Source organism: Sprattus sprattus (assembly GCF_963457725.1).
Source record: "Sprattus sprattus genome assembly, chromosome: 5".
Lineage (NCBI taxonomy): Eukaryota > Metazoa > Chordata > Actinopteri > Clupeiformes > Clupeidae > Sprattus > Sprattus sprattus.
The window spans coordinates 39159757-39181631 of record NC_137924.1 but is presented as its reverse complement, the minus strand read 5'-3'; the positions used below and the strand labels follow the sequence as shown (position 1 = coordinate 39181631).

At 42.6% G+C, this 21875-nt stretch overlaps 2 protein-coding genes across 3 annotated transcripts in view; one reads left to right on the top strand and one right to left on the bottom strand.

Moving 5' to 3' along the window:
- The window catches only part of LOC308365458 (calcium/calmodulin-dependent protein kinase type II delta 1 chain-like), a gene marked incomplete at its 5' end in the record, with an annotated part of 81352 nt that extends 70781 nt beyond the window's left edge, over positions 1-10571 (top strand). Inside the window, 6 exons of the mRNA XM_080838884.1 lie at positions 1498-1546; positions 7035-7055; positions 7537-7612; positions 7726-7820; positions 10007-10235; positions 10459-10571. Coding sequence (XP_080695010.1) covers positions 1498-1546; positions 7035-7055; positions 7537-7612; positions 7726-7820; positions 10007-10235; positions 10459-10462 — 474 coding nt within the window. The 3' untranslated portion in view covers positions 10463-10571. The remainder of the gene's footprint in view (positions 1-1497; positions 1547-7034; positions 7056-7536; positions 7613-7725; positions 7821-10006; positions 10236-10458) is intronic.
- Positions 10572-14381: 3810 nt separating this feature from the next.
- Positions 14382-21875, bottom strand: part of LOC308365401 (uncharacterized protein) — a gene marked incomplete at its 5' end in the record, with an annotated part of 90393 nt that continues 82899 nt past the window's right edge. For both annotated transcript variants that reach the window (XM_080838811.1, XM_080838810.1), the window contains 7 exons: positions 14382-16377; positions 17332-17423; positions 17704-17892; positions 18688-18852; positions 19411-19494; positions 20077-20166; positions 20909-21772. In XM_080838811.1, coding sequence (XP_080694937.1) covers positions 16125-16377; positions 17332-17423; positions 17704-17892; positions 18688-18852; positions 19411-19494; positions 20077-20166; positions 20909-21772 — 1737 coding nt within the window. In that variant the 3' untranslated portion in view covers positions 14382-16124. The remainder of the gene's footprint in view (positions 16378-17331; positions 17424-17703; positions 17893-18687; positions 18853-19410; positions 19495-20076; positions 20167-20908; positions 21773-21875) is intronic.

Here is a 21875-nt window from a genome sequence, read left to right as displayed (position 1 = left end):
CTCAGTCAGTGGAGTGGTGTGTGCTAGTTTGTGTGTCCCTTGCCACCAGGGATGATTGATATACTGATTAATAACACATTTTTTTTGTACATGTGAACACTGGTCTGGGTGATCTTGGTTCATTGAAAAAATATCCAAGAGTTGCTGCCACTGAATTACATTGAAACCACGTGTAGAATGCTTCAGCCAACATTCATGAAGGCAAATAAAGTATTGTCTTTGAGATATATCTGATTTGGAGTGCACGCCGTGTCAATCCACTGTGCATTTAAAACCTAATGACTTCCTGGAGGGGTTGTTCTCATAATATTGACACAACCGTTCATCAGATTGCCTTTCAATAGATCCATGATTTGGCACAAATGCTTTTGAAAGTGTTTTTCTTTTCACTAAAACAAATCAAACTGCATATTCAGTGGCTGATGCACCAGTGACGTGTTGTTTAAATGTGAGATTTAGGTGGACATTTATGAGCAACCTCTTTCAGTAATGGCACACTAACATTCAAACAAGTGAACGAGTGGACATAATTTGCCCACATAACATCTGGCCCCGATTTGGCATACATCTGGCCCAGTCCAGGACTCTTCCCAAAGTCTGTCACTATCTTGGTACTGCCTTGGTACTGCCTTGGTTTATTATTACAAACAAATCCACACGCATGCACTGCATGAAAACCTGTATTGCTTAATGGGACTACTCTACACAATTCTCCTAATACGTAAGGCAGCAAATATTTCAACCATATTAAATATTGTGAGCTTTTCCACATATCATCAAAATGCCTGCCTGTCTTTTAAAATATGACATCATCACACTGCATGCCTTTTTTTGGGATACGGCATAACACTGCATGTCTTTGGTTGGAGTTGGAGTGGTAGTATCAGTCGTGTGTTATTCATTTTTACCAGAGAGGTGTGGTAGATCCCTGTCCTGTGACATTTTCCTCATTTATTCATTTTTTTGCTGGGTTACGTTTATCTGCCATCTCTCCCACTTTGTAATAGTTGATGACAAGGCACCGTTTGGTGTCTGTCTGTCGGTGTTTTGCTGGGTTGGTGTGTGGTGTTGTGTCTCGGGTTTCACAGTGCTGTTTTGTGGGTCGTTGCATCAGTTGGTATTTGGTGTTGATGTCACAAGGCACTGCATTCACTATAAAACTGTTTGCAAAAAGAAAAGAATGATTTCAATGTCCCTTGTTCAATGTGTTCAAGTCAATTAATAAAACACTTTAAAGTTGAAACCAAACAATGTGCAATAAACCACTTTACCACACAGTTAAAAGACACACACAGCCTCTTATATATTACTCCTGTTCTACCTTTTGACCTGTCCTTGATTTCTAGCTTTCAAGTGTACATAGTTAAATCTCGACTGAAGTACTCTCATATGAGATACTCATGTTAATCACATTTTAATTTCCTTCTGAGGGCAGTAAATAAACAAGTTATTTTTTTTATTATTCCTTGCTTTAATCAGCCATTTTGTATCCTGTAGGAGTCCAGTGAGAGTGCTAACACCACCATCGAGGACGACGATGTGAAAGGTAGGATGAGTAAAACTGCCAAATGACTATTCCCTTCTCTTTAAGATTTCAACACAAGCAGAAGACTCAATACCTTCATAGTGTGTTCCTACATAGTATTTTATAGGTACAAAGTAACACGAAGATAACAATGAGTAGTTTTCATGGTACTGTTATATCCAACGCTAATGTCAAAGAATAGCTGCTGATGGGCCCTGGATGTTCACTCGCCATAATTCAGACTTTGATGTATCACTCCCTTCTTTTCTCATTTCCTTTCATCATATTACCATCCAGTCTCATAGTCACTCATCTTAATGTCACCGGGAGTCACACCAAACTCTTGCCTCCATTGATTCACTCCACTTTCCAAATGTGTTCCACGGGCATCTTTGTCTCTGCTGTCGTCACACAGTGTATAAGCTTCTGTTAGATTGTACCACACTCACACACATACACACACACACACACACACAAACACACACACACACACACACAGACTTTGTAAACAAGCAGCTTGCCATCGATCTGCTGTCTTTAAGTAGGTATACTGAAATCCTGTACAGTGGGAGGAAATTGTGTATGTCTGTAGAAAAGTCATTGGTCATTAGAGTGTAATTACATTGAAGAGTATAAATGCCATTTTTTAATTGGTGGTTTATTTTTGCTGTGAAACATAAGGCGTGGGTTTTCTTTACTCATACTGTACAATGAGGCCATTAGTTCAAGCTGTCTTTCCTTTCCCTCCAGCTCTTGTCATTTATGTCAAATGTAAATATAAATGTTATGTTATATGTAAATATGGGCTTCCATTACGGTTTGTAGATATAATTTTTGGGATGACTCCCTGTGGAAAGACACAGTGATAGTTTTAAATGGCAATAGTTTTAAATGGCAAGGAGCGAGCTAGTGCAAAACCTTCTGGTCAAGGTTGTTTGTGTATGTGTCCGTGTGTTTGTGTGTGTTGATTGTGTCTGTGTGTGTGTGTGTGTTTGTGTCATATCAACACTTCTGATATCTCCTAGCACCTAGCAGCGTGTCCTTAGAAACAATGGACGAATGTTGAAAGTCTCTGTTGAAGTGTGTAGTCATCCTCACAATTTGTGCTTTGGGCTGGGCTTCACACATTACAAATTAATCTTGTTTTAATTGGACACTTTTTATGTTGTGACAATTGTCTTCCTCAGTTGTGTGTGTGTTTGAGTTTACCTGTGTGTGTGTCTCCTGCTAATTTGTCTTACCATCGCCTACTCATGAACCCCTTTCAGAGTGTGCTTTTTTAATTGGCTTCCTTTTCACCAAAATGTTGGTCATGTTTTCTCTCTCTCTCTCTTTCTGTATCTCACTAACCATCTCCTTCTCAAGGGGGCCTTGACCCCAATCACCAGAATGAGCCTCATTGTCACCTCCGCCTGCTCCTACCTCCTACTCCTTTCAGAAGCTCTTAGAACCATGGCCAGATTTAATTAGGGGACTGGTGAGGTGCTGCTTTTAAGCTGCAGCATGTCTTTGTTGGAGGACAATTGCTCCAAAGGGGTGTTGATGCAAAGGTGCTGCTCTAACAAAAGCTTCCACAGGGCCTTAGTGCCTAGCTGTTGTTCTGTCAGACGATACAGCCCCCACTGAAGTCCTGGTGAGGAATAACATGTGTGGGTGGGTATAGGAGTGTCTGTTTGTGTGGTATATAGGATCAAAGTTGGAACCTGCGGTGTGATTGCAAAAAGGCCACCTGAAAAATCTGTACCTGGACCAACTGTCCAGAACTGTGTCATGGTAGTGAAGAGTGAAACAGAGTATATCGGACTGCCTGGGCTGCAGCAGCAGGTGGTGGGTTCTGAATGTCACTCACCTCTGCCATCTTGAACTAATTGTAGTCATTCAACTCCCACAACATTTGCTTCCAAATAGTGCCAGTTAATCAGGTCATGGTTTGCAGGTTGATTGTGTTATGGGGAGCTGGGATCTCTGTGTCTTTCAGGTTGTTCTTTTCCTCATGTTGTTTTTCCTACTCTTTGTTTTCAGTTTGGAGTGCTGAAAACAAAAAGAAAATGCTTGGTTGTTGTACTCATTCTTTAAGTCAATATCATCTTACATTCCATTCAATTTGTCCTTACTTCTTTTTTCCCCTCTTTTCCTCTGATCTGTTTTCTCCCATCTGTTGTTTGTGTTTATTTGTCTTATTCTTTTGAATCCACCCATCATTATTCTATTCTATCCACTACTCCCCTTACCCCCTCCAACTGTAAACACATACCTACTTACCAACCCCCAACAAAAAAATAATAGCTAGACCCTACAAAGTCATCCCCCCACGTCTCCTACTGAGCCACCACTCCCTCTCCCATTTTCCAACTCCGCCACCACCCCCTTACACCAGGGGGCGCTGTCCCTCCCTTCCCTCCTGCTCCCGTTCGTCATCCTCCTCCTCTTCTTCTTCCTCTTCGTGCTGGTACTCCCCGAGTGTTTGGCCAAGCCCAGCCACCCTATGCCAGGGCCTGCTGCGGCTGCTCGTGGCCGCCTACCTGCTCCTGTTCGTTTGCTCATTTGTCGTGTTCCTCTCCGTCCACTCCCCATCCATGTCCACATCCATCGCCCGCCGTGGCAAAGCACTCTTGCCGCACAGGGCCTGTCCAAGCCACAGCAGCACACAGTGTAAGTGCAACCTGCTGAAGCCCAGACATGACACTCGCTAGCCCCTCCAGACAAGACACACGCTAGCCCCCATGAGCTCTCCCCTAATAAACCCCCTAGCCACAGATGGCCAAGGAGCTACCTTTACAATTAGCCTCCCAATATCACAGGGGGTTATCGTAAGCATAGACTTAAAGGGATAGTTCGGTTTTTAAGACATGAAGTTGTATGGCATCTACATCACCAGTGTAATGCAATCCACGCTGACTTACCTCCGACAGCGTCCTGTGAGCAGAGTTCTCGTCCAGTTTTGGTCAAACCGAAAGTAGTCCGGCAGGTTTCTAGACCCAGGAAAATAAAACGTTTCTCTTCCCAAAACATTATGTGTTCAAAAGAGTGATATATTTGCATCCCAAAACCGTTGTAGTGGAAAAAGTCACACCTCGTTATCACTTGGCCCTATTTTCAATACGCTCGATAATGCAATCGCACAGCTAGAGTCTACCTCTTTGATTCGCGAAAGTTGATTCGCGAAAGTTTGATTCACCAAAGTTGCCTGAGAGAAACGTCCATCACAGGAAAACAATGCTTTATGTAAATTTTATCAAATGTTGTCTCAGTTTTCATCGTTTTCCTGTGATGGACGTTTCTCTCAGGCAACTTTGGTGAATCAAACTTTCGCGAATCAAAGATCTCTGTGAGATTGCATTATCGAGCGTATTGAAAATAGGGCCAAGTGATAACGAGGTGTGACGTTTTCCACTACAACGGTTTTGGGATGCAAATATATCACTCTTTTGAACACATAATGTTTTGGGAAGAGAAACGTTTTATTTTCCTGGGTCTAGAAACCTGCCGGACTACTTTCGGTTTGACCAAAACTGGACGAGAACTCTGCTCACAGGACGCTGTCGGAGGTAAGTCAGCGTGTATTGCATTACACTGGTGATGTAGATGCCATACAACTTCATGTCTTAAAAACCGAACTATCCCTTTAAGCCCACAGAGTCCAGGCTTCACAGAACACAGCACCGCCCCTAAAGCCCAGCCGTTGCGTAGTGCAGTTGAACCTGCAGAGCATAATATTAATACAAGCACAGTTCAGAACGGGTAACCACCCCAAATCTATTGATGGTGTTAGGCAGTACATGACTAGACAAGACACCTAAGACTGTCCAGCCACCCAGTGATAGTAGATCTCTCCAAGAGAAGACAGCCACAGAGTCCAGTGAGTGGAGTGGCCAGTGGGCTTGTTAGTGGCTGGTGTGGTTTTTTCTTTTACTTTTTTCTTTTATATATTTATTTTAGTAGATTTACACAGGCAGTTTGTGGGCTGATGCAGAGATAAGTCTGGATTTGGGGTTTTAAATCAAAGTAGATACTGCCCCCTGTAGACGGAATGGTGTGTTGCATACTGGCTTTTGGCTGTGTGTGCATGTGCGTGTGTATGTAAAGTTTGCAAGCCAGATCTATGTAGGACAACAGCCCTATTGTACCCAGCATCCACTGCATCGCTTGTATTGTAATAACATGAAGATATGAAACTAGACAAACAAAGGAATTCAACTAGATACATTGTCCAAGACGTCTGGGCTACATACTGTGTTTGGCAGTCAGGGGGAAGGAAGGAGACAGTTTCACAAGCTGTCTGGTGTCCTGGAATGACCCTAACTCCAGCCAGCCTTACAGAAGCTCATATGACTGATCCTAAGATCAGGTTGTTAGTCCGTCCCATTTTTTTTGTTTGCTGTAAAATATTGCATCTGCCAAACCCAGGCCCTCTAGGTGTCCATGGAATTGATTTTGTTTTGGGTGAGTCTAAGTAGTGTTATTCAACAAGAGCTGAGCTTGAGTGAGGATGCCATTTCACACTGGAGCTAGAGCTGAGTGAAAAAAAGGAAAACAAACAGAGAACGCAAACCAAAAACTCTGGCCATCATTCCAGACGAGAGTGAAATGGAGTACATGTTGCATGGAGGCTTTTAACTAAAAAGGAGAACTAAAACAAGGCCAAATGGAACAGGAAAGCAAGTCCCCTGATCAGACAACAAAGTACTTATGTTGTATGTGCACAGTATACTTATATACCTTATAAGGATGTATACAGTGCATGATGTGTACTTATGTATACATTGTTCTATATGTAATGTATATAGTAATGTTTCAGTAGAACATTCAAAGTTAGTGTGTTCTCTCACAGTGAGTGGTACTCGGCAAAGTTATAGTGAATGCCGGTGGTTGCTATAAATTGGTAAACAATGGGACTTTTATTTTGTTGACTTGTAGGACCTGAGGATGTAATTCTGCATAGCATATAATCCATTCACAACAGTGTAGAACACAAATGAGACGTCTTTAATCAATCCAAGGGACGTTGTAAGGTCAGCGATATATTACATCATGTCATGTCACATGTTCACTGGCCAAATGCAGAAGCCCTTTCTCATGTTGGGAGATCTACGGCCTCCATAGGCACTATCTGTTTGGATAAGTCCCCATTTTCTGCCCCACTGACTTTTATATTTATATGCATAGGCACTCTAATGAAGTGTTCGTTGGCATACAGCCCAGAATGATTCAGTCACTCATAAGGAAGGGAGAGGGAGGGGGAGAGAGAAGGAGAGAGAGAGAGAGAAGGAGAGAGAGAAGGAGAGAGAAAGAGAGAGAAAGAGAGAGAGAGAGAGAGAGAGCGCACTTCACATGTATCCCGACGCTAACACTGCTCACTGTCTTTCCGACCTAATAACTGTGATTTGTGCTTGTGACATAATGCACGCGTGTCATTCCACTCTTCTCCATTTCCATCACCACTCATTCTCACAGAACTCTCTGGAGTGTTCTTGCATGTTCCAAACTCTACTCTTTTGTTGTCCCATAGCTTACATGTTAACCATGAAAGGTAAATGTTTGTTAAAATCTGTTTGTTTGTTTATTTGTTGATTTGTTGGTTTGTCTGTCATTGTCCATGCGTTTAGTTTTTTGTCTTGTTTTCTCTCTTTCTGATGGACTTTCCCTGTGTCAATCTTGTGATGCCTAAAGATGGTGGTTTGTTTTAGATTAAGTCAGAGGCCCACAATCTGCAAAAGCCTTTCCATTGTAACCTTTACATTGTGTTTACATTCCAGATCTTGCCTAATTGATTACTACTAATTGATTACGGGTTACTACTGCAATCTTTTAAAATACCAAAGAGCATCTGGACCATTCAGATAATTGATCTTTACTTGATCTCTCTCTCTCTCTCTCTCTCTCTCTCTCTCTCTCTCTCTCTCTCTCTCTTTCTCTCTTTCTCTCTCTCTTTCTTTCTTTCTTTCTTTCTTTCTTTCTTTCTTTCTCTCTCTCTCTCTCTCTCTCTCTCTTTCTCTCTCTTTCTTCACTAGCGCGTAAACAGGAGATCATTAAAGTAACTGAGCAGCTAATTGAGGCCATCAATAATGGAGACTTTGAGGCCTACACGTGAGTCCTACACACCCCTCTCACAGCTCCCTCACAGATCACCAAGTCACTTCAGGGATTAGGCAATATCCCTGGAACCTCTCCTTAACTGTACTTCCTCTGTGACCTTTCAGGAAGATCTGTGACCCTGGTCTGACCTCTTTCGAACCTGAGGCCTTGGGGAACCTGGTTGAAGGCACCGACTTCCACCGATTCTACTTTGAAAATGGTAACATCCACTTGTAACATATGGCTATAGAGCATAACATTTTGGTAGATGAACTACCTTTACTATCAATAAAGTCAAATTATTGTGGTATCAAATAATAATCCATAAGTCAAAAATGAAATTACATTTAACACACCACTGGAGACTTTGACATAGAGTGTGACACTGTGGTCTCACTGTGGTCTCACTGTGGTGTCACTGTGGTCTCACTGTGGTGTCACTGTGGTGTCACTGTGGTCTCACTGTGTTGTCACTGAGGTCTCACTGAGGTCTCACTGAGGTCTCACTGAGGTCTCACTGTGGTGTCACTGTGTTGTCACTGTGGTCTCACTGAGGTCTCACTGTGGTCTCACTGTGGTGTCACTGTGTTGTCACTGTGGTCTCACTGTGGTCTCACTGAGGTCTCACTGTGTTGTCACTGTGGTGTCACTGTGGTCTCACTGTGTTGTCACTGTGGTGTCACTGTGGTCTCACTGAGGTCTCACTGTGGTCTCACTGTGGTGTCACTGTGTTGTCACTGTGGTCTCACTGTGGTCTCACTGTGGTGTCACTGTGGTCTCACTGTGGTCTCACTGAGGTCTCACTGTGGTCTCACTGTGTTGTCACTGTGGTGTCACTGTGGTCTCACTGTGGTGTCACTGTGTTGTCACTGTGGTCTCACTGTGGTCTCACTGAGGTCTCACTGTGTTGTCACTGTGGTGTCACTGTGGTCTCACTGTGTTGTCACTGTGGTCTCACTGTGGTCTCACTGTGGTCTCACTGAGGTCTCACTGAGGTCTCACTGTGGTGTCACTGTGGTCTCATAGTGGTCTCACTGAGGTCTCACTGTGGTGTCACTGTGGTCTCACTGTGGTCTCACTGTGGTCTCACTGTGGTCTCACTGAGGTCTCACTGTGTTGTCACTGAGGTCTCACTGTGTTGTCACTGAGGTCTCACTGAGGTCTCACTGTGGTGTCACTGAGGTCTCACTGTGGTCTCACTGTGGTCTCACTGTGTTGTCACTGTGGTCTCACTGTGGTCTCACTGTGGTCTCATAGTGGTCTCACTGAGGTCTCACTGTGGTGTCACTGTGTTGTCACTGAGGTCTCACTGTGGTCTCACTGTGGTGACACTGTGGTCTCACTGTGTTGTCACTGAGGTCTCACTGTGGTCTCACTGTGGTGACACTGTGGTCTCACTGTGGTGTCACTGTGGTCTCACTGAGGTCTCACTGTGGTGACACTGTGGTCTCACTGTGTTGTCACTGTGGTCTCACTGTGTTGTCACTGTGGTCTCACTGAGGTCTCACTGTGGTCTCACTGTGGTCTCATAGTGGTCTCACTGAGGTCTCACTGTGGTCTCACTGTGGTCTCATAGTGGTCTCACTGAGGTCTCACTGTGGTGTCACTGTGTTGTCACTGTGGTCTCACTGTGGTGTCACTGAGGTCTCACTGTGGTCTCACTGTGGTCTCATAGTGGTCTCACTGTGTTGTCACTGTGGTCTCACTGTGGTCTCATAGTGGTCTCACTGAGGTCTCACTGTGGTCTCACTGTGGTCTCATAGTGGTCTCACTGAGGTCTCACTGTGGTGTCACTGTGGTGTCACTGTGTTGTCACTGTGTTGTCACTGTGTTGTCACTGTGTTGTCACTGAGGTCTCACTGTGGTCTCACTGTGTTGTCACTGTGGTCTCACTGTGTTGTCACTGTGGTCTCACTGTGGTCTCACTGTGGTCTCATAGTGGTCTCACTGTGGTCTCACTGTGGTCTCACTGTGGGCTGAGTCACGGCCACAGAGCGGAAAGTGAAACCATGAAAGAGCCCCAGTCACCAGAGGCCTGCACTTATTGGCTCAGGCACTGAACCCAACGGACACTCTCAAAAGAGCTCTCTTTTAGCTGTAGTTTTTATGATTATACGATAGATTTGGAATAATTAATTTATTTCGCGTTTAACTGTTTGAATGGCTTTGTCATTAAGGTCACTTATTGCACTGCCTAGCTGTTCATCTGGCACGTGATGTATTATTATTATTATCATTGCTGACAAAATAATTAGTGATTATTGATTAGTGATTAATGATTAGTGATTAGTCAGTTCAGTGGTAGTTGGCAGCAGTTGACACAATGAACGATTATTATTTCTGCATCATGAAGATGCTTCTTGGCTCATGTAGATAAGGCTCATGTCTCCTCCCCTCCTTCCCCAGCTTTGTCTAAGGGCCATAAGCCCATCCACACCATCCTGCTGAACCCTCACGTGCACCTGATCGGCGAGGACGCGGCGTGCGTGGCCTACATCCGCCTCACCCAGTACATGGATGCCAACGGCATGCCCCGCACCATGCAGTCCGAGGAGACGCGCGTCTGGCACCGTCGGGACGGCAAGTGGCAGAACGTCCACTTCCATCGTTCCGGCTCCCCTTCTGTGCCCTCCAAGTACGCCTCTCACAACACACTGTTGCTGCTCTCTACAAATTAGTGCTGTCAAAATAAATGCGTACATTTAAGCAATTCATTCGAAATATTTCACTTGCTAAATAAAGTTAAAAGCAATGCAATTAACGTAGCTGCCTGGGTTTTGTTATTTCTGTTAGTGCATATTTAATGGTAACATGTCTGGTCTGCACTCAAATCTCTCTTCATATCCCATGTTTCACAGCTAATATGGCCTCCACACTGCTGTTACCAAGGAAAAACACTTCCTGCCAGCTGAGCATTCATCCTGCCTATCCAGTCTCGATCACATCCTGACCCCGCCCACTGCGATTGCTCTACCCAATGGGAGTCTTGTTTACATATCATCACTGCTGGACCTAGATTCGGGGTGGGCCAACTCATGATATCATTATTGTCTACTTTTTTGTTGAAGTCGAGATGATGCGCGTCATTTTGGGTGGATGCTTTTACATCCATTCTCATAGCAGTGCAGTAATCAAAAGAGCATGTAATTACCGTAACCCATATAACTTCCTATTCCTATTTTAAGTGTTGTGATAATTGTCAGAGAGCCGAGTTGCGTTGTACACTTAACTAAATCCCTTTCAGTCACTTGGGCATGTGCCGTTCTTTCAAGCTTACACACTAGACAGGGGGAATCAAGGTTCAAATTTCAATATTGCCAAGCTCACTGACCACTCTTGTCATCCGCACTGGTGTATAGCAAGCGGTAAGTGAGCAGTGTGACTGTTTCCATCAATCAGATTAGCGGGACACGCATCAGATATCACCGATTTCACCACAGAGGTAGTCGCCAGCATATCACAGTCACTGCCTGCATAACGTCCTCATCTTTTAAGAAATACGACATACGTTTCATATTACGTGCAATATGGCAACACTTTTTAAGTATACAAACTGAATGGCAAAAACATCTTAAGCTTGCTCGGTAATTTTTTTTTTTTGCTTGTTTGGTTTTGGTTGTTTAGAGCCGTTTTGTGTGAATAATATGAAGTGCTACTATTGCTTTTACACATTGGAGTATTAACAGTAGTCTGTGAGCTTAGTTTATGAGTTTCATGCAAGTCTGTTGTGCTGCATCTCAAGATGGTCAAGCAAACATGGTTCCTTCTTAAATGACAACTACAACAAAACAAAAACATCTTTTTAGTGGAGAGGTTCTGAACATGCTTGGTTCCATCATCACAGCCGCACAGGCAAGAAATAACTGTAAAGAAGTTAAATGTTTTAACAGGAAAGGAATGTAAGATAGGTCTTTGTACCGTATGCCACAGCAAAGTCTTGTTCTTTAACTTGTGGACAACTCGTGGACAAGTTTTTTTTTAATGGTGAATTCAGTGATCTTGTTTTGATTTTGTATTCTTTTTAGTTTTCTGTATTTTTATATTGCAAAAATTCATTGACACTCATTGTTTCTCTCCAGGTTGTGTTCATTTCTGTCCTCTTCACCTCTGTTCCTTGGTAATGATAGGCACTGTATGAGTTCATTCACCTATTTGGTCCCTCCAGACCTCTGTAGTCCTCGTAAGGTTACCCCCCCCCCCACACACACACACGCGCACACACACACACACACACAAACTCACACTACCCCCACCCTCAGCAACCCCCCCCCCCCCACACACACACACACACACACACACACAAACAATTCCTTTGCCCCTTTACCACACCCTATGTGTCCGTCCCTTAATTTAGGGTGAAGTTATTAAGAAATATATATTTAGATGTTTTATTTTTTGGTGCAAAGTGGTGAATAGTGAATTTATTAACAAATATCCTACCCACAAGGCTTACTTACTAAGTGGGAAGACTTTTGCATAAGTATGTTGGACAGTGCTGAGCAATTTCATTTAGTGGGAGAGTCATACGTGTGTCATTTAGTGGGAGAGTCATACGTGTGTCATTTAGTGGGAGAGTCATACGTATGTTTTCACACTGGGTCAAAGAAGAGGGATGTCACAATTATTTAATTTGTTTTCTGGATTACTATGTTTTTACAGTTTAGACACAGTGTCTCACACACACACACACACACAGACACACACACAAAATATACTACCTTAATATTGTTTTATTGTACCACAAAAACAAATCAATTAAATCATGTCAAATTAGTTTTTTTGTTATTAATGAATTTCAAAGTGATTAAATTCAAGTTTTTTTAAAATACAGTGCTGAGAAGTTTCCATTTACTGAACTGTCTGCAGCAAAAGATGATCAGAGTTTGAGTTTGTTTGTGACTGCATTGGCTTTACAGTGTGTTTTCTGAAGAGAACGTCATCCAGTCCCTCAGGGAGGTTCCACAGAAAAGTTTTCTTCTTTTCTCTCTTCTCTTTTAGTGTTGCCCATCATATATGTTTTTTTTTTTATTTGCTCAAGTCATGACTTAATATAGACAGTGTAACTATCTACTGTCACCATGGGAACAGACATTTGAGAAATATTCAAATAAAATGTGTGATTTCTGCCAAACCTGTGTCTCCTCTCTAATCATTTTTACATATTTGTAGAACAATTCCCACGTACTGGGTGTTTATGGGGGGCATCCACTTCATTTCAGTCACTTGCTAAAACGGGTGTTCTGTCTCCACTAGAGTTGACCTGAGGAGATGTCTTTTACAGTTAGCCATACATATGAAGTCTTTTCTTGACTGTAGAGAAAGAGTAAGCCAGACGAGTTGAACACATGTACAGTTTATTTGTTTCCGTCATATACATAATACAGCTGCTGGGCTGTTTTTTTCTTGTTTGACCTTTTTTTGTCTTTTTTGTTTTTATTCCCCCAGTATTAAGTTACTATCACATGCCCTTGTATATATTTATGTATAATTGTCATCACCATGGTAACAAGCTGCTCAGTTCTGAAACTTATTTTTTTTGTTCAACAATCAAAACATTTGTTCATATTTCTCCTTCATCCATCATCCATCATGTTTTTACACTCTGGAAGCCATGTGGAAAACCATAGTATTGTCACAAAGAGTAGGATATAATCTTGACTGCACATAGATGCTTTAAGCCAACCCCAGGTCACAGTAACACACAGTAGGTAAGATGTCATAACCATTTAACTTTCATTCTTTTAATATTATTTTGCTATTGGAAGCCGTAACTGACATCTCAGAGAACTTGGACAATGATTCATACTAAGCATTTTCACCAACACACACACACACGCACACATACACAAACATCTCACATGCATATTCATGAACCCATACAGATGAGGATTGCAAATGAGCACCAGGAAGATGAACTGAACATGAGATATCAGTCAAAAGAAAAGATGCTCTGTGTCTATCTACAAGCCAGCATGGAGTCGCCCTCTACAGGTAACACAAGTTAAATCTGCCTCACACACACACACACACACACAGAGTTGATATTGCATATTGAATGAATACACTGAGGATTTGGTGTCTTCGCTCTAACCAGTGTACATGTTGTTTGTATCTAACGTGGCTTAAACAGCCAAGGCAGGTTTTCACGGAGGACGCTTAAAGCTGAGATGTTCTATCTCCACTGATAAATTCAACAGATTTCTTAGCTTTTCATGTTTGGAAAGTCAACATGGTTTCCCGTGGTTATGGTGTGCTTTGACTTCAACCTCACCTGAAAGAGTAAAATACAAATTTGGATTAGGGTCCTGTGCTATGTTGTCAGTCAAGAAACCCCATAGCCGAACTATTGTCATGTGTGTTATATAGTTCCACTTACCATATTGCAAATATGTGTTGTTTCGTAACAAGTTAATGGTATTTTGATTATTGTAAAGCAGGGGGCTGAACTTTCAGTGACTGGTCTAGAATAACCAACATGTTGACCTTCTGAACTATTGCATTGGACTGCGATGGTCTTCTCTGACCAGTTGGTAAAATCAAGAGGAACTGTAACAGTAAAGCATTTGTTGTGGTCAGTCATTAGTATTAAACGATCTGAAATGTTGATATGCAAATCCCTTTACATTGTAAAAAAAATCAAGTATGAAGTAATATTGTCTTTCTAGACAGAGCAAATGGTACACTGCCCTGCCCTCTAGTCTAGACTATTCTGGAGTCTTTTAGGTCTTCCTTCGGTTCAATGGGCTGTCTAATGTAACCTTACAAACTCAGATCCATGGTGTGAGAGGTATCACGCTTTTATTTTACAACATTTGCAACAACAATGAAAAGAGAAAAAGAAACAACAAAAGAAACAACAACAAACAAAATCAAACCAAAACTACTAGACCACATTCGCACTTTCCCTCCACATCCGGTCAGTGGAGGCCTTGTCAACACGCATGGGCACAGTCTCAGGGCTTTGGCCAGGGGCATTGAAACCGAAGTCACAAGCTCAAGAAGATAACAGCAGTGGGATAGTGTGTGTGTGTGTGTTGGGAGAGGTGATGAAGAAGCTTGTATATTGTTATGTGTTTGTTGCTAGGGATGTTGTGAGCTCTCGCACAAAGCACAGATTAAAAAAATAACTGAAGCTGAAACAATCATGATAACTATTTCCATTTGGAGGATGGGGGTGGGGTTTGCAGTGTCAGTGAGGTGAGGTGAGGTGAGGTGAACGAGCACCGCGTGCACAAACACACTTTCACACACACTCACAGAGACAGACAGACATGCAGATACTGTATATCTCTTTGCTCTGAAGAACATGACAAACATACAAAAGTGAGACACAGACACACAGAAAAAAGTGACAGTCTGACTAGACAAACTAGACAAGATGGGGTTACAAACCAGGTGTGAAAGGCTTTGGACTCTGTGACACCATACACATTTTTTTCTCCAACACCCAGACTTGGATGGGGGGAAAAAAACCATAGGAAATTCTGATTTCCAGAAACATTCAAAAAGACGCAACACACTTTGCAAGCAGTGGTTATAACGTCACCCCCTAAGTCATTGTGAGGCAAAGTACTCATTTATGGGTCATGACACAGCACACTATCACATTCATTCTCCTTTGTAATCGTGTCCTCTTAATCCACACACTCCTCACACTGTACAGAGGCCATTACGCCATATACACAGACTAACAGATCACATCCTGTAGGCTCTGGTTAGAATAGGTTTGTATCATTACGACAGGTTCCTCTAACAACTGATGGGGGGAGGGAGAGGAGGTATTGTGTTTTTTTTTCTCTGTGTGATCCATGGGGGCTTGAGCATCATGTGGGATACGCTAGCTGAGTGTGGGTGTGTGTACAGCAGGTATAGGAAGCAGAGCAGTGAGTTTCAGTGGAGTCCCCCTGCGATGGCTCCTCCTAAGAACAAAATGTCCGTCGGCAAAAAAGGACTGTGCATGAGTTTCGGCATCCCAGTCGACCCTTCCACTTGTTCTCCCGTTCCTGTTCTTTTTCCTTCCATTTTTGACAGTTGAGTTTTTTTCTCTTCTTTTACGTCTGTTAAGTCCTCCTAACACAGCAGCCAAAAGCAGGAAAAGAGCACGGCAAAAGGTAACTATGGTTGTCTCCGTTAAGTCGGCAGACAAAACAGGATAAGCTATCTTTGGTCACAAAATGAGCAAATCAAAGGAGAGCAAACGGAGAAATCGCATTAAAGCATATAGACGATGGAAAAAAGAGAGTGTTCTATCTGTTGCCAAAGAGGGGACAAAAAGAGTGACATGATCAATCAAACCGAAAATCAAAGATAACATTCCAGGATTTGCGAAGCAGTGGTGAAGGCGCTGAGGTTAACAAAGAGGAAGAGCAAGGTGGCGAGAATCTGCAGTGCGTTCTGGGAAAGGTCCTGGCTGGAAAGAACGACAGGATGTATAATTCACAGAAGGGAGCAAAAAGGATGGGTTGGAGGTAGAGCCACCAATTCACACCTGGGGGAGTGAAACGTCAAACGAGTGGCAATATCATCAGTCCTCCTTCTCCTCCCTCTTCTGCTTCTTCTCCTCCTTCACCTTCTCCTCCTCCTCCTCCTTCTTCTCGCCCTCCCCTTCTTCGTCTCGCTTCTTGCAGTAGCTCTGGAGGAGCAGGCGCAGGTGTTGCTGAAGGTGGTCGGGTCGCAAGGCTTCGGGGGTGTCCTCCAGACGCTCCAGGTGAGTGTGCTTGCCCTGGCCGTCCCTCATCACAGTCCTCTTCTGCGTGCATGTCTTACGCAGTCGTGTCCTGGAGAAGCAAAACAACCAGACAAATAAGATATTACACACATATTAGGGCCAGAGTGAGAGAGAGATAGAGATTGAGATAGATAGATAGATAGATAGATAGATGGATACTTTAGTTATCCCGAGGGAAATTTAAGAAAGAGAGAGAGAGAGAGAGAGAGAGAGAGAGAGAGAGAGAGAGAGAGCGAGAGAGAGAGAGTTTGAAGCCAAGCAGAGAGCATCTGACAACTACTCTATGAGTTTCCTCGTTTTAAAGTTGCGGTTAGAGATTTTAGTGGTGAAAATCTAAAATGATTATCTTTGGATATTCTTGTGTATAGAGACCTGGAAAGAAACTACTGACACATCAAAGATACTCAGTTTTCTACTGAAATCTATACCTCTTTTCTTTGGTGGAAACAATGCAAAAACAGTGAAACTCAAAAAACAAGATGCACAGAATTATAATTATTGACTATCCTTAACAAATAGTTGTTTTTCTAGTATTGATAACACAACATGCCTCATAGATCACATTCACAGTCAATTTTCAGGATTGTGACCATAGAAGGGCTAAATCAGCAGCAGAGGTGAAGTCATTAGTTTCCCACAACATTCTCATGAGATTAAGCCTTCTAAGGCAGGGGATTTCAACCAGGGGTTCGTGGCCCCCTGGTGGTGTGCGACGGCATTGCAGGGGGTCAGTTGAAAACCCCTGTTCTAAGGCAAAGACCAGCCTCCATGGACCTGCAAAAAAATCTATGAAAATATGTATTTATCTGGCCAGCACATCTAAAAAAGGAGGACCATTAGTGAGGAAACCAAAAAGTAGGTAATCTCCTGTATATTAATGCAACAATTGTGTAATCCCACACCATTCTCTTAAACACGCCACACACTGCACTGCACTGAATGCCCTGGCCAAACGTGTTATTTCTATAGGTGAGTCATGCTTCAGGGCAAACGGCCACCCAACCTTTTCACCACCGATCCATCTTCCTTCACAACCTCCTTTTCTACTAAATGAGGCATAAGCACTTTTCCAAAGCCCCCAGCGAAACTCAAAGCCTAGAGGCAGCAAAAAGAACAGAAATGGGCACCTCTCATGATCTCAATTCTTAAAGACATGTTTTATCAATTCAGATTAATTGAACTTTACATGGAATAAAGTGTGTGTTTATATACGTATATATATATATACACACAATATAAAAAAATAAGACTAGGGAGAGAGAGTGATATTATCAGCACATTCATCAAAAATCACTGACCTCCAATGCCATATGATTTACATGAAAGGCAACTGGTATATAAAACAGATGCAGCGCAATGTCATTTAGCCACCAACCTTTTCAAAGTCGTCTCTGGCCGAGGGGAGATCTGCCGCCAGCGAGGGGTCACCAATCTGCTTCTCCATGCGCTCGCCCTTCACCACCATAGTCTTCACAACCCGGCTGACTTTCCGCCCATGGACATGCTCTGCCTCGAAATCTGAGGCTGTGGCTGCTCCCAGTGCTGACGGCTCAGCGACGGTCACCTGCGAGAAGATGACATGCAAGGTAAATTGGTTTGGTCTCTTTTTGGTCTTTTCAATCAATTATTCATCAATTATGTGTTTACTTCAGTTTCACACAGTAAAACTTATATTTATTCATGCACTGAGTCAGCTGATTTCCCATATTTTTTGAAGATTAGCATATTCTAATGGCTTAAATAAAATACTATGAATAAATAACTTTAAAGCTCTGGTCTTGAATAAGTCTGTAAAGATTTAAACTGACAATTTAGCAGCTAAAAGCCACTCTGGTATCTCTAATCTGAACACATTGATGTAGCTGATCACATTCCCAGTTTCATTTTCTAAAGACCCAGCGAAAAGCACGTTTTCAACCTTGCTAATGTCCATATGGTGTTGTTTTGCATGATGCACAACATATCATGAGCGAAATAAGCAGTCAACACCATGGCTTAGTATTTCCACCTTGGAACTGCAGTGTACCAATGACCGTCTCAAAAACACAGAACCAGACAGTCTGGGTTTCATACGTCACATACCTAACCAATCCCGTCAACTTGCGGGATTAGGATTTACATATCATTAAGATAAGGCTACATCGAAACAAGAACTATTAGAGAAGAAGCCAGGTGTAGCTTTTTGCATATTCATAGCACTGCGAATAATACATAAGACAAACGTATAGAGCTATATCCAAGCCATTATGAGGGCAAAATTAAAAATAAATTTCATTTTGAGGAACGAAGATGTGTTTGTAGAGGGTTAATTAATTCCGGGAGAAGAACTTTAATGGTGGAGACAAACTGTAACACTAACCTCTCTCTGGTCTCCCTCGCTCCGAATCACTGTCCTCTTCACCACTTTGGAGAAGCCGTCCGCATCATCCACCATTACGTTCTCCTGCGGTGATCCCTCAATTGTCACGTCCTCCCGCTCCACTCCATCAGCAGACGTGTACTTACGAATCACTTTCCTTGTGATCTAAGGTGAACAGGTAAACATCACTTTAGGACGTTACAATCTACAGCCATAATAAGTACTATGTAGGTAAATGTTGCAATGTACATCCTAACCCAGGGTGGGTTGGAATTTCAGATGTTGGAAAGCAGAGTATTGTGTCCCCTTGTTCAATGGCATGCCAAGCATGCTAACTATAAAGTCCTCTGAGATACTTCACACAGACAAATGTAACTGTGTTCATTATGTTTCATTGCCATATGATAGATAGATAGATATATAGATAGATGGATACTTTTTATCTATCTATCTATCTATCATATGACAATGAAACATGATGAACACAGTTCATCACAGGGTGGGTTTGATGTCAGATGTTGGAAATCAGAAGTATTGTGTCCCCTTGTTCAATGGCATTCCAATCATGCTAACTATAGAGTCCTCTGAGATGCTTTACACAGTCAAATGTAACTGTGTTCATCATGTTTTATTGCCATATGATGAAAGCAGCAAGCAGTGTTATTCCCACTTTAATTTGTGGAGCATATTTATTTACAAGTGCATTCATAAGACAATGTTTACCTTCTTCACCACCAGGTTCCCATGTTCATCAGTGTACTGCTCCTCAGTCACGGACTGGGGAGGAATTTCTGGCATCTCGTCACCCTGCAGAACAAACATACAACTCCGTCATCTTTCACACAACACTGACAAAGTCTGAGAGGAACCCATTAAACCTGCAACTATACCTCAAAGATGAAGTATTGAGTAGTTTACCAATGTAATGCACAGTTTTGTTATAGCAACCCAAAGGGTCATAATGAATGGGATATGGGATGCACAATAGGCCTACACTGTAAAAATCAGGATAACATCTTAATTGTCTGAACAATTTCTATACATGGGTAAGATGAGTCTATTTGAACCAAATATCATAGAATACTTCTCATATTTCAGTTTTTACAGTGTAAAGCCAGAAAATAATACGTGGAAACAGAGTCAGAAACTCAACAACTGATGAAAGTACTATAATTTGTTGCCCTTTTCCTGGCCTATGGAAAATGTATTTTCATCATTGTTAATAACCGCTTTAGAAACATGGACATTAAACCAAGGAGAGTGGCAACAAAGACAAAACTAAAAAAAGCTTTAAAAAAAAAAAAACATCTCTCTATAAACCCGTTAAACACACCACAAAAAATTAGGCTGCAGGACCCTAATCAAGCAACACACACCCCAATCCTGTACCTGTATTATAACTCTGCGACGGACCACTCTCGTGGTCAGGATTTCCTCCTCTGAACTATCAGACAGAAAACCTAGCTCCTCTGCTATCTCCTAGAGGTGTCACAGAAACATTACTGAGTTTTGCTTGGAGGTTTTATTGCACTCACTAGCAGAGTGTGTTGTATTAGCACTGCTAGTTTGTTCAGCTACAGGCATCCAACCCCAAGCACAGCATTCGTTTGGTTTGTTCCTTCTTTTCTCTTCAGATGTGTTAGTTGGAGTAGTAGGCGTTGTGAATGGTAAATGTAAACCTCTTAATATAATGTATCTCCTTTGTTCTGTTGGTTAAATATCTGCTTTCACTTTTGCAAAATACTATTGTGTTATACGAATCATGACTGATTATGAAACATGGATTCATGGATGTCGATGAAGATGGAAAGAAGGCACAATGGTTAATCAAAGTCCATGCTACAGCCTGGTACTAAGGTAGGTATGACTGAAAACATATCTCATCACTATATGCATGTGTAACAACAAACCATGTCAGCAAAGTCCTTCACGCCATGTTGATTTATCAGCAAATTTAGAGTTAACTCTTACATATACCGCTGTAACGTTATAAGGATTATAACACCCCCACCACACTGCAGTTCTGTAACTGCACACTGCACACTGCACACACAAGTTACGCCCATGCATTACTTTGAAGTGAGCCCCAAGGCTTATTGCATCCCATGCTGCTGAATTGGTGTTAGCAGACGGTTGGATTGCAAATGCAGGTTCAGCTCAGGTAAATGTCTCTTTGGAGGAAGCCAGGGCACAAGCCAAGGGTGCACTCATGCACACTTACCCTGCCCAGGGAATCCTCATCGTCATCATAATAATCCCCTTTTCTCGGGGGAAGCTCCTCGGCTACAGTACCTGCGTACGCATAATCCAGTTCTCTCTCTTCATCGCACTCATACATCTCTTCAGGTTCTAGAACAATGGGCAATTCAAGTTCATCACTGCCCATCGATACAGGTCTCCTGCCACTCTTGGAGTAATATTGGCTGGATAGGAAGTCAAAGCTGGGAGTTCCAGGAAGCGACTCGATGTGGAAGGGTATCTCAGCCCTCAGAGCCTCTGCCTCTTGCTCAGGCTCAGAGGCATCAGATAAAGCTTGTCTGCAATCAAAAAATTCGGAGCCCTCAGAGCCCTCACTTTTGATGCTGTCAGTGTGAACCAGGCGTTGCTGAGTTGTGGGGTGCCTTGGGGTTCCTACATCCAATGACAAGTCACTAAACACAGGAGACACTGGACTCAGATCAGTAGGGGACACCTGGCTGAGATCTGAAGGTCTCTGCCCATAGTCTGAAACCACGGCATGGTAGTCGGGTGGTACAAGTCTGTCACTGGACATTGGTGAAAACAAGTCACTGCTTCTAGGGGAAGGCATGATGAAGTACGAGGACTCGGATGTGAGGGTGTTTTGCAGAGGGGATTCTTGTAAATTGGGTGTGATGGCTCTATGGGTTTTGAATGAATCATCCTTAAAAAACTGTAGAGGCGGTGAAAATGAGAACTCAAATTGGTGGAATGTTTTCACCTCTTCGTGAGGAGCTGTGCTGGGACCAGACGATACTGACACTCTCTGATCTAAAATGGTTGCATCACTTTCACAAATGAGAGACCGATCCAAATCTAATCCCTTTGAGTTTTGAGCTTTCTCAACCTGAAAAGAAATGTAGAAGTAACTTCAAACCACCTTCAAACAGATAATCACATAAAACCATTTGTCACCATCAACACAACTCCAAATATCGTGCCTGCAGAAC